The sequence below is a fragment of the Arctopsyche grandis genome, chromosome 3 (assembly GCF_051622035.1).
Source record: "Arctopsyche grandis isolate Sample6627 chromosome 3, ASM5162203v2, whole genome shotgun sequence".
NCBI lineage: Eukaryota > Metazoa > Arthropoda > Insecta > Trichoptera > Hydropsychidae > Arctopsyche > Arctopsyche grandis.
The window spans coordinates 414,732-428,102 of record NC_135357.1 but is presented as its reverse complement, the minus strand read 5'-3'; the positions used below and the strand labels follow the sequence as shown (position 1 = coordinate 428,102).

The following is a 13,371-nucleotide window of genomic DNA, read 5'->3' as shown; positions in this document are numbered from 1 at the left end:
TATGTAAATATATCACCACGGAATATAATATACAGTGTGGGTTTAAACCACGTTAAGTCATAAAAACATTACGGAAATAAATTGATAAGTAATTAGAGCTGCGTCAGAATATTACACCAGTCATCCCGCAAAAGTCGCGTCTACGGTCGGTAGAGTGTCAACAGATTTTGATTTCTATCTGAGCTAGTAGATAAATGTACCAGTGGCGTACCGTGTCTTTTAAAACATGAGGCTATGTATGGACAAACAATATATACATTTGTAAAAAAAAATATTTTTAATTTTTACATTATGAGTGTATGAATATGATTTTTGTGCTAACAGAACATATTTTTCTTAGCATTTTTCATGATATTTTTTTTCCAAAACCAACCAGCGCTCTGGTTAAATATTTTGACGTATTAAATGAAATAAAAATAAGAATTTCACTATTGCAAGTTCACGATACAGTGGCCCAAAAATATTGCTACACCAAAAGCTAAAATAATGCGACATTCAGCCTGACGATTAGAGCAAATTTCAAAATTTTTAGTTTTTTTTATTGTTGGGAAGGGTCACATTTATGGGAAATAATACTTCGAAAAATTTCCTTAGCGGTAGAGCAATCGGGGAGTAAAGATATGCCTGCATTGGGCCAAAACGTCTTGCCCACTGAGCTACCTAGTGGTCAGGCTTCGGCCAGAACATCTGGCCCACAGAGTTCAACGAGTTAATAACATTCTGCATGTCGAACAATCGACTGAGAATGCAACATTCCAAGGCCTCGTTATTTGTTTCCGTGCTTTCCGCACTCTAGAATCGTTTCATGAGTCCCTTGTCTTATTTGCACTCTTGAAGTGTTAATATGTGTTATTTTGACAAAAAAATATAGTTCAGAATGGTGTTTGATAGAAACAAAACAGTATATTTTTAGCGAAAATTCCATAAATACGAGTAAATAAAAAAATACGTTTTGTCTTCAACGGAAAGCCTTTACAGACTTAACAATTCGCCAGTACCGCGAAGGGAAGAGAATTGAGACAGCGAGTCCGTGCAAGAGAACGACGCGGCGGACCATGACATATCAATCCACTATCACTACCACTACCTCAGGTAAGACCGAATCCGGATTATGAACTTCGCTAATCCGAGTGAACAATATCAATATGGATAACGATTTGAATTTATAATATTATATATATAATTGAATTGTTGATATATTTAAATTTTAAGTAAAAGATTTTAGGGGACTAGCGTCCCTATAGTCCGATGATGGCACGCCACTGATATGTACATTTATATATATATACATATCATCATCATCATCATCATTTACAGCCATTCGCCATCCACTGCTGGATGAAGGCCTCTCCAACACGCTTCCACTCGTCTCTGTTTTGCGCAACACTCATCCATCTCATTCCGCACATTTTCCTAATTTCGTTCACCCATCTTCCTTGCGGTCTTCCTTTTACTCTTTTGCCTTCTCTCGGGTACCATTCAAGCACTTCTTTTGTCCACCTTTCGTCCATCCTCCTAGCTACGTGACCCGCCCATTGCCATTTCAATCTCTTCACTCTATCCACTATGTCCACTACCCTTGTCATATTTCTCACCCACGTGTTCCGCTTCCTGTCTTTCCTCGTTATGCCAAGCATACAGCGTTCCATACTTCTTTGAGTGCATTGGATTTTATTTTGCATCTTGGCGTTCAGTGTCCAAGTTTCACATCCATACGTCATCACTGGCAAAACGCATTGATCAAAGATCCTTTTCTTCAGGCAGAGTGGCATTTTTGATTTAAAAACAGCATTCATCCGTCCAAATGCACTCCACCCTAATTTCATACGTCTCTTTATCTCTTCATTTTTACTACCAGACATGTCAATTATTTGACCTAAATATAAATAATTATTTACTACTTCTACTGGTTTATCATCTAAGGGGATGCTATCAGGCATGCAATAACTATTGAACATTAGTTTAGTCTTATCTACGTTAATTTTTAATCCTACTTTTCTACTTTCCCTGTCCAGCTGTGTTAGTCTGATAAGTAGGTCAGCTGAATCACGAGCTACTAAAACTATATCGTCTGCGAACCGAAGGTGACTCAAAAAGCGACCATTGATGCTTACTCCGGCTGTATCCCAATCCAATTTCCTGAAAACTCCCTCAAGCACCGCATTGAATAACTTGGGCGAGATTGTATCTCCTTGTCTTACTCCTTTTCCTATGCTAAATCTATCTGTACCTGAAAAAATTTTAACCGAAGCTGTGGCATTCTTATATATTGCAGCTAACAGTCCCACATAGGGTTCCGGCACTCCCTGTGTTTTTAGAGCGTTAAGTACTGCATTATGACTAACTGTATCGAAGGCTTTCTCATAATCGACGAAACCTAGGCACAATGGCCGTTGATATTCGTTGGCGCGCTCGATTAGTTCGCCAACTACTTGGAGGTGGTCCATTGTGCTGAAATTTGCCCTAAACCCTGCCTGCTCTATAGGTTGGTTCTCGTCGAGGATATTCTTCAGCCTTTCTGTAATAACCTTCGTGAAGAGCTTGTAGACCGCTGAAAGTAGACTAATGGGTCGGTAGTTCTTGATATCGCTTTTGTCGCCTTTTTTGTGTATTAAAATGATAGTTGCGTTATTCCATCCTTCTGGTATAGCTTGGTTCTGGATGCATTTGCTGAAAAGCCTAGCTAAGATATTAATTAGGGGGGGGCCGCCACATTTTAGTAAGTCAATGGGAATATTATCTTCCCCTGGGGATTTACCGTTCTTTGCAGTTTTTAGCGCGGCCTCTACTTCGCTAGGCAATACTGCAGGAACCCTTTGGCCGTGTGTCGATTCCAGAGCGGGGAATTGGCCGTTGTCGTTCTCGTATAGTTTTGCATAGAACGTGTAAACTCTGTCTATGATTTCTTCTCTATTCCTAATTATTACTCCGCTCTCTGATCTGATTGCGATCATTTGGTTTTTGCCTAAGAAAAGATCCTGTTTGCATATATACATATATATATATATATATATATATATATATATATATATATATATATATACATATATATATATATATATATATATATATATATATATATATATATATATATATATATATATATATATATATATATATATATATACATATATATATACATATATATATATATATATATATATATATATATATATATATATATATATATATATATATATATATATATATATATATATATATATATATATATATATACATATAAATACTGGGAAATAAGTCTCGAAATACTTGAGAGTAAATTTCTCGACAATTTCAAACGTATAATAGAAGAAATGTCTCATTAGGCCCATACCAGTCGGAGACGCGTCCACATTACGAAGAAGATGCAGAGATTTTAAACACGTGTTAACAAGTTTGAAGACAAAATAATAAACGATCTCAAACATGTCGCAGAGGAACGCCTAGATGATGCCGGGTGATTAATCGCCGAAAATCAAGGGCTGTCCGAAGCGATTTCACGCAAATATCACGAAATTAAACCGAAACGAGTGTCGCGTTTCATAAAACTCCGCGTGTTCGACGACCGTAATGAATTATTAATGAGTGCGAATTTATACGCAAATACGTAATAATAATATTTCTAAATTTGCATTAACGGTATGTGCTGTTGTGTTCATAGAACGGATGAATTATGTACACACGGTTGCTTCGCATTTGTGAAAAGGGACGAACGGATAAAATTATTATTACCATTATTATATTCGGCGACTACATGTTGATGCAAAAATGCGATGAGAAAATATTTTACATAGTACGTATTGCACAACCCCTTCGCCTCGGAATTCATTTTCTCAGTTAAAAAATACAAATGCGAGTAATCTTCGTCCAAAGTATGAATCATGTTACTTCAGCTTTCACCGAAACTTATAAATACGACATTTCAATTCGAATCACCAAATCGGTGAAACACATACGACCTCTAGAGTAAAAGCTACCTTAAATACAACATTAAAATTTCTTACAAGCGCAACGGAAAACAGGAATGAGTGGCATTGCAACGCAATAATTTCACCACCTGCGTTGTTAGGGTAAAACAAATAAACATTTTAATTTCAAATGTGTTGGCCGCCTGCGTTTTTCCGACAAATTATCATAACTGTAATTTAATTTGATTATTAAGTATTAATTTTAAACCGAAACATTCGAAACGGGAATTGCATGCGTTATTGTGGCATTGCAATGCATGTCGGGTTCAGCGCATGTAGTATTTTATAAATATATGTATTTATATAATAGCTAAAATAAATAAAAATACTGATTCAATTTCAATATTTGTATAGCAAAAATCTTTTTGCTTTTAATAGTTACACTGACACATGTACAAAGGTACCTATGATTCAAACGTTTGACCTTTCTGTACAAAATAACAGAAAAACACGTAATTCAATTCTATTGTACCAATTCATCAAAATCGTTGAGTAATAAAAGATAATATGTACATACATTGTGGTTTGATATTAATTAAAATTGAAACATTACAAAACGGACTGCAACAAAAAATAAAAACACGCACACGCAAACTACACGATATGCCAATGTGTTCATATTACCGATTTCGCAAAATATCAGTACCCATTCACGACTACGCAAAATAATAAATTATACTTATCTACATAGATAAAATCAATATTAATTCAATTACACAATATTCACAAATGAAAACTCAATTTTAAAAGGAATATTACAGGTTCGCAAAAAAATTAAAAAAGGGTCTTTAAACACATAATGTTCGACTTTCAATTCGGTTATTTTGAGATAAGCTCGCTAAAAACTTAATTGACAATTGATTGAATTAAATATCGTCGCTTATGTATTACTTATTAAATAAAAAGCTGTAATTTCCAAAAAAGGAACATACTGAAAAAATAATAATTGAGGTAAGGTTTAAATTTTTTATAAACAAAATAAAACACAAAAAAATTACTAATAAGTAAAGCCCGGACCCAGAGAGTGCCGCGTATTGTTCAAATGTTGTAAATGCATTGTTAAAGGTTTGCCGAACCTTTTTTACAAAGGATTTACAACAATGGAACAATGAGCGGCACCTTGGCTATCTTACCTCTACTAATAAGTCAGATCCACAGATTACGAAATATTTCTATTCGATCAGGTTTTCGAGATTACATATAAGCAAGCTATTTATATATAATTTTAACTTGCATTCCAGGAGCTTTTTCTTACACGGCAACCATATTTTTGGCATTTGGAATGTCAGGAAAATATGCCAAAAAATATAAATTTACACCCATCCTTATTTTACACGGCGCAATATTTAAAATTTTAAAGTGGATTTCCGTGAATTCGACGACACCCGCCCTAATTGTTACCGCATTTTCGTCAAGAGCGTAACTTTGTCAGTTTTGACAAGGCGAAAATTATATTTTTTCCACCCTGAAACAAAAAAAAAAATAAAAAAACGCAGCCCTGAAACGCAAAGCAATTTCAGAAATGCTCCGACAGCATCCGTGAATGTATTTTTAAAGGCGGTAAACAGCGTCTGGACCGGTCTTAATGAGACGAAGGGACCGAGATGCGTCCGTAATTGATTGCCACTCGACACACTTGTGGAACTGTCGACACTGCCCGCCCCTGCCAGGGAAAAAGGGGTGCGAAACGCGACACCACACTACAACGAAACCAAAATAAAAAAAAATAATACATCCCTTCCGATGTATAAATCTTTACGGTCTATTTCCGCACGACCCTGTTATTTATTCGCCGCTGTGAAAATTCGCATAGAAAATATTGCGCAATCGGAAAACTGGCCTGGCGCTACACAGATAGGAGTTTAACCTCGCAACAGCCGTCGACGACGATTATTGGGTAATCAAGGGTTATTACTTCCGGACTCTTTGCCTAATTGGAGTATTTATGACGATCTGGGAAGATTGGAACAACGGAATTTTAATTCCCTGGAATATGCCTCTGGTTTAACACCGATAAAAAGTCTACGATTAAAGTCGAGGCACACTTTACGGCACATACATACTATTGTTTATGTGCAGTTGCTTTGCGCCAGTATGAATAAATAGGCCTTCAAGGTTCATAAAACTATTCTTTAGTCTATAGACGCGTTCACAAATAACGTTGGATATATATTTTTTATATTATACCAGGAAGGCCTGACAGGTAAACCCCAATGCGCCTTCCTGGCCAATTACATATGTACACATGTAAATCGAAACAATACCTGACATCTATGGTCAGATATTACAAACATCGTATACAATACGTTCAATAACATTATTCATGTAACAATACGAATTTTTACATTCAATAAACAACCACAGAGATATCTATGGTGAGAAATCAGGTGAAACCTGAGATATAACAATAACTCAAGGTTTGCAACGGAAAATTGGGAAGGAAAAGCCAATTTTACAGGAACCGTTTCAATGAAAATCAGCAAAATTGGCAAATTTTGATAAGAAACGATCGACCTCGACAAACCAAGATCTGGCCAACAACGACTCTAGTGGGAATCGAACCCGTGACATAATGCACGAAAGAATTCAACACTAACCACTAGACCAAGCTGCTGGTTAATATGAATACTAAATAAAATTCTTTCAATTTTTTTTAAATGGTGACACCGATTACTTGAACATTTTACAAATACTAAATAGCAAGTAATCACATTACATATATGTATGAATGTAATACATTTTTCATGGAGTTTTTTAATAAGACAACATCAAGATCAGGCTTATCTTGGCTGTGACTTTCAAGGCCATCTAATACAATATCAAGGTTGGACTGGGGTACTTTGTTAGTAGTACTGAGTTTTGGTATTGAGCCAATTCAAAGTGCAAACAGACCTTGACAAAGCTGGATTCTTTCTTGTCCTCTTTCCAAATCGTCGACTTTTGGAGCTTCGGAGTATTTAACATTGTTCACTTTGGAAAATCACTTAATTTTAAACACGAGCACTATTTAGTTATTATATTCAACCGTAAAAATATTCACATACGTATATGAAAAAACAAATGAATATTTAAATATGTTTTATACTGAAAATTCCGTTGTTATATTCAACGGTTGATTTAATCACTGCAATTAAATTGCAAATAATCGACTTTTTTAAATTAAAATGCACTATTAAAGTTTTAAAAATAATACGGAAACACGTTTTAAAACGATTCGAAAACCATCGGAATTTAAAACGGAACAACACACGACCGAAACTTGAACTAGTAACCATTTATTAAAAGGCAACTTAATAACTGTTTTTCTTTTATTTTATTAAACATTTGTAATCAAACGTTTCACCATTGAATTTATTTGTTTTGTGAAAGGATTTATAATACATGTGTACGTAATACGTAGATCTGTATAATATAAGGGATAAAATAGATATTTTCTGTGCATGTCGTCTTTAACGGCTGAGATAAATATGATGTGACATACAAAATGTATCGAAAATTGATATCCTATAATTGTCACATTGGATTATTTCAAAAATATTATCGACTAGCGTAAACACTGATAAACAACATAATATATTATACACATGGTGGATTTTATCGTATAAAAATAGCAGGCTTTATTATAATATCAACCTACGCCTATGAAAAAAATTTCCATAGGCTTTTTCAACAGGAAAAACATTTCATTACGAAAACAAACAATTTCAATATATCAAAATATACATTGTATCCAGCAATATTTCATTTAAAAATTCCAAGATATGAGTTTACAAAACATTTTACATAATATATGTAAATACTAGACGGTTCTAGAAATTATATAAAGGTGTATATGTAGTTAATTTCAGTTATTAAATTAGTTGTATGGAGAAGAATTTAATTTATAATATGTAGTTTTGCGACATAAATAACATTAACACATGATTAGGAGAGTGGTCATTACTTTGAATGGAAAATTGACATTTTTTTGGTATTTCTAGCTGCAATATCATTTTTATTTTAACTTACTCTTACTTACTTACTTACTCCACTGATTGATCTGCCTCTTATACGTATGTACAGTGGCGTAGCTAGGAATTTTGGGCCCTTCTGCCAAATTTATCCAAGGCCAACCCACCCTCCCACTGTTTTTTTTTAAATGTGATGAAATAATTCAAATTGCTTGTTGATACCTAGTAATTATTTACACAGGACTATCGATGTAATAATTCTAAAAAAAAAATTATTTAGCTCACCGATTTTATAAATTTATCTTTCTCGATTTGAGGTTTGCAAAATTTTAAAATGATTCATATGGATATATTTTCGATTGAGTTATTTTTAATAATGGCGTTACGTGATTAATTATCCCACTTGAACCCAAATGGTTTTTTGTGATCTGCAGTGATACAAGGCCAAATAGTTTTATTTGTTTATTTATTATTAAATAGCAAATTGCTAATGAATTATTTCACAATTAACAATTTTAAACTAAAACATAACAAAACTATAATTAGTAACCCTAAAATAATATAATATAATTCCAAACATAGCATTTTATTAAACTTACATATATAATTACGCCATCTTGCTTGCTTGGGTCTTTTCACATTTCTGAGTCGTAAAATAAAGGTGAAGCAAAATAATATTATACACGTACAAGTGTATGACTAGAGTCATTTTTCTTACTTTCGATATTTCAATATCTTCGACAATGTTAAATTATATTAAGGGTACCGATGTACATATGTATATACATTTGGACGCCATGTCAAGCTGGGCTCTCATGCTTTGCATGACTTTGCCATGATGTAACTACGCCACTGCTCTTATAACTAGAGACCGGAGCCACTTTGCGCAATTCATTGTTATCATTGTTCACCGTGCATTGTTAATTTTTGTGGTGAACCTTTTTTTTTTGCTCTCCAGCTTTGTACTACAAAGCTGGAGAGCAAATGAACGAAGAACGGCGCAAAGTTGGTCCGCTCTTTACTTATAACAGTTATACTTATAGCCAGAAATCGGCGGAAAAGTTGCTTCAATCCACAAAAAATGATTCACTATTGTCCCACAAAGCAAGAGCAAAAAAAAGATAAAAGTGAATCATTTTTTTGTGGGCAAAAGCAACTTGTCCGCCGATATTTGGTTATAACCATCTTATTCTTCACGTTTCGATAATCTAAATTCAAATACTTTGGATTTAGACAATATTGATATAGAATATCAATGTTGAAATATTGATATTCTATGTAGATATATTTCGTCGCCAACCGAAATTTAATCCAGTGGATTCGGCATTTAAATAGTGTATGCGAAATTTAAAATCTTTTGGAACATAAATACATAATACGAATATCGACTGAGAAATTTCGCGTGTCCATATTGCAATTGTCACAATTTAATTTCAGTGGGATATAGGGAAGGAGCGGAGGCAATGGGGATGAAAATGGAAATGTTCGACGCGCAATTATTTATGGTTGCGTATTCCAGTTCTGGTGGCAATTTGTTAGTGCAATAATTGACAATTGGCGCGCCTGTCCGCGACATTCATACCGTTTCGTTTGCAAAACAGACAAAATTGGAAACGCGTCCAATTTTTGCACGCGACCAATCGACCCGGCTCTCTGATTAACCGAACCGAATGGGTTTTATCTACATACAACATATTACTGTATGTACATATGATATTTACGAAGCGCGGAAGCTAACCCGTTAAGCCGGGATCTAGGCAGTCTATTTTCTCCCGAAGATATCAACCGGAGGTGATTTACGACAACGTTTCAACCAGATGCTGGATCGTGTCTGCTTTTACACATTCGTCATTTCGGCGACAGCACAATCTCACACCACGCTCACTGATTAACGTTTAAATTATACACTGACAATGATAACGGTTATGAATAATCCGCCGTCGGAAAGAAGCCGGAAAGACTATTTATTTATCATGTTACAATTTTGTTAAGATGGGTTTCCCTAATTAGTCATGTACTACTTTCAAGTCCGCGCATATAATTTTCAAAATTTGGTCTTTCTTCTTCGACGCACCTTTTTTCAACTCGCTTGTGAGAAGCAAGCTAGAGTATAATGCGATTGTGTGGAATCAGCATAAAGCAAATTACTCTCTAATGATTGAGAAAGTGCAAAAAGCATTGCTTCGTTTCCTATATAGGAAACAGTATGGGTATTACCCACATCTCTACCCTACTCCTTTCCTTTTGGGCATGCTTGGGTATGATTCTCTTGAACTTCGGAGAAACTTCTCATTAATTCGTTTTGCTCTCCAATTTCAACGTGGCAATATGTCATGCCAGTCTTTGCTGGAACTTTATTTCCCTAATAATTATGTGCGTGGTATATATACATCATCATTTGATGGTTGTACCTCCTGCTTGCATAGTTCTTTATCTAATAGCTCATATTCCAAGAGCTATCCGACTTCTCAATGAAATCATTGCTGCTGTGCCTGAATGCGATATTTTCCACCTTGGTGAGCGTAGGTTATTTTAACCTATTTGTCTGGTAGTCTGCGCTCATCATTATTTTCATAATTGATTGTGATTTATGAGCGGAATTTTGATCTTCTCTCTTCCATTTAGGCCTCGCAGGGATGTTTTGTAATTGCGGCTAGTTCTTATATATTGGTGCTGGCTATATAGGTGCAAGACAATCCATACTTTATATAACATTTTATTATTTGATATATTTACTATATCTGCTATTATTATTATGCTTTAATTTTTTATGATTATGTATAAAACGTATTTTTTGTCTATGGATATGTACATATGTATATATTTTCTCTATATTTTTTCGACCTTTGTGGCGCATTAGGGATTCATGTAATGCCACAACGGTCCAAACTTAAACTTAAAATAAATAAAAATAGTGATAACAATTTGTAAATTAAGTAAACCTTAAATAGTGTTTACGGAACTGAATATTAGACTTCCATTACTTTTTCAAGTCAAAAGTTGAGTATACGAAGATACGACTAGACAAAATTATGAAATTTCCGGCACATTTGAGGCACGCCCTATACATTTACGCGAGAAGCACATACCCCAAGAACGAGAATCAAATTCTTACCTGTAGGAATCTGTAAATCTGCTATAATCAAATATCTCGCGCGAGATATCCCAAGACAACCTCCATCACCTGACGACATACATACATACGAACATACATACACACACGCCGAATAATTTCCCGCATCGGAAGGGTTCGAGACAGGAGGAGGAGGGGGAGGGGATGGGGGGTTCCGGAGAAAGTGCCACATATTGCGGTCGCTCATAGATAAAATTCCCATGTACGAGTATGGGGGGCGAGCGAGGGGATGAGGGGATGAGGGGTTGATGGTGTGGTGTGGTGTGGTGTGGCGTTGCGCGTTTGCGGCCTGAAATGTTAGTAGTCGGCGTGAAAGACAGCTGTCAACAAGTGGATTATCGGCGTGAAGAGGGGACCTGTCAACTCTGGCCCAAACTCGGCCTCGATATCTACCTCCATATTACACATTATTGTATATACGTATGTATGTATATATATATATATATATATATATATACATAAATAAACGTACACGTATCATAACGCGGGACCCATGTGCTCTGATGTACTGTAACACTCTCCCCCCCCCCACCTCCACCTACTTCTCTTCCATATTCCGCGTGCCAATTCAATTAATGACCCATTTTTTGTTATATTGTATTACAGCGTATGTCAAACGGTGGTATTCTTTCAAAATACAAATTGAATCGACGGTAATGTCAATTTCATCCAAAACAGAGTTAATTGGCTGTCATGTTGAAAGAATAATTTTATACCATTCTCATTCGTCACTAGGGTTTCTGAAAACCCGGGTTTTTAAAACCCGACGGATCCGGGTACAAAATAAAAAAAAAATGGAAAAATATAATAAACGAATACAAATATAACAATATAGGCAAAATTATAATAAATTAAAATTTTATTTTGTTTTCCAAATTTTAACATAATAATACTAAAGAAACACTAAAGCATTGAGTAAAATTCTAAATTTAGCCAAATTTCAGTACGCCGTATCGTTTTCGGTATTAATTTTCAGTATTTGCAAAATCCGTTCCATTGTTAGCAGTTTTCTCAGAGCTCACAAGTCGTGAAATCAAGTTCTCGAACAAATAAGGTCATATATGAATTATGTACAGGCAGAATCTATAAATAACACATACATACATATTTGGATATTTTCAATGCTGTTGAAATACATATAAGATGTACTAAGTGTTCCTATCTTCCTACTAAGTGTTTTGTTTGACAACAATACACAGAAAATATTTTTACATGAATTCGTCAATTGGATGTATGTATGATATGTACATATGCGACTGAACGTGTTACGAAACATTGCGCCCACCCTTCCCTATTTTGTTGAGCTAGGAAGCGGCTCCCCCTCCCTCTCTTTGAGATTTATCTCATAAAACTAACCCGTTTCATATCTAATTAGTTTCAATTCTGCAGTGTAACAAACAATAAATACCCATCTATTTCAGTTTGAATGAGTCGGATTGTCTCCTTGAAATGTTTACGTTTACGTTTAAAGTTTGATGAGTTTTTGAGGGTGGGGACGACATATTGAGAATCGTTGGCATATAATGTAGCGGTGTGTCGCAACGATGGCCGATAACGAAATCGCACACGGAACGTTCTAAACCGGTCGACTTATCTATTGATTTTCGATTAAAACTGAATCGAGCGTGTTTTGGACCCGGGGAAGGGGATTCGTGCCAATGATGATGAAAAATTAATAATATACCAGACCTACCGTGATTTATAAAAGATCCCTTGTTCGGCCATCGAATCGCTATTAAATTCCAATGCATGTACTCGTATTACATATGTATGTTTGAACAATACGTACACATTGTATTACACATCTTGTGCTTGTACTTGTGATAAATTCAACACGTGTTGCATTCGAAGAGGAAACGTTATCGCAATGACTAAGAACCATACTCGTATGTTTTTACGTATGTTTGCTTTTGAAGTAATGCACATATTTGTACCATAAATATGATGATAAACCACCTTAAATAGTGAGTAGCATTGTTTGACTGTATATAAAGAAGTATGATTCAATTCAAAAGTGCGATTAAATTGATACATGTTGGTTTTCTGCTACATTTCTATGACGAATTATTTTAACAAATATTTTCGCGATGAAAACACTTGTTTCGATTGAAGGATCACAGAATGCACTCTTATCATCAAATGTTATCCGATTTGTCTAGCGTTTCTCGGGCGGATTAAAGTTGGAACATGTAACTTTTTCATAAAAATTTATAGTTTAAATTGCACTATAAAATATAGTATAACTAGTGGGTTTTACCCGGCTTCGCTCGGTATTTGTAATATAAACCGCTTAAACATGACTGATCTAATAGTAAACATT

At 34.9% G+C, this 13,371-nt stretch overlaps 2 protein-coding genes across 2 annotated transcripts in view; both read right to left on the bottom strand.

Annotated features, from left to right (window-relative positions):
- The window catches only part of LOC143909990 (uncharacterized), a 152,036-nt gene extending 138,829 nt beyond the window's left edge, over positions 1–13,207 (bottom strand). Inside the window, exon 1 of the mRNA XM_077428316.1 lies at positions 12,201–13,207. Within this exon, the coding sequence (XP_077284442.1) occupies positions 12,464–12,802 (339 nt within the window). The 5' untranslated portion in view covers positions 12,803–13,207 and the 3' untranslated portion in view covers positions 12,201–12,463. The remainder of the gene's footprint in view (positions 1–12,200) is intronic.
- The window catches only part of LOC143909988 (uncharacterized), a 171,639-nt gene that overhangs the window by 132,278 nt on the left and 25,990 nt on the right, over positions 1–13,371 (bottom strand). The gene's annotated exons all lie outside the window — the stretch shown is intronic.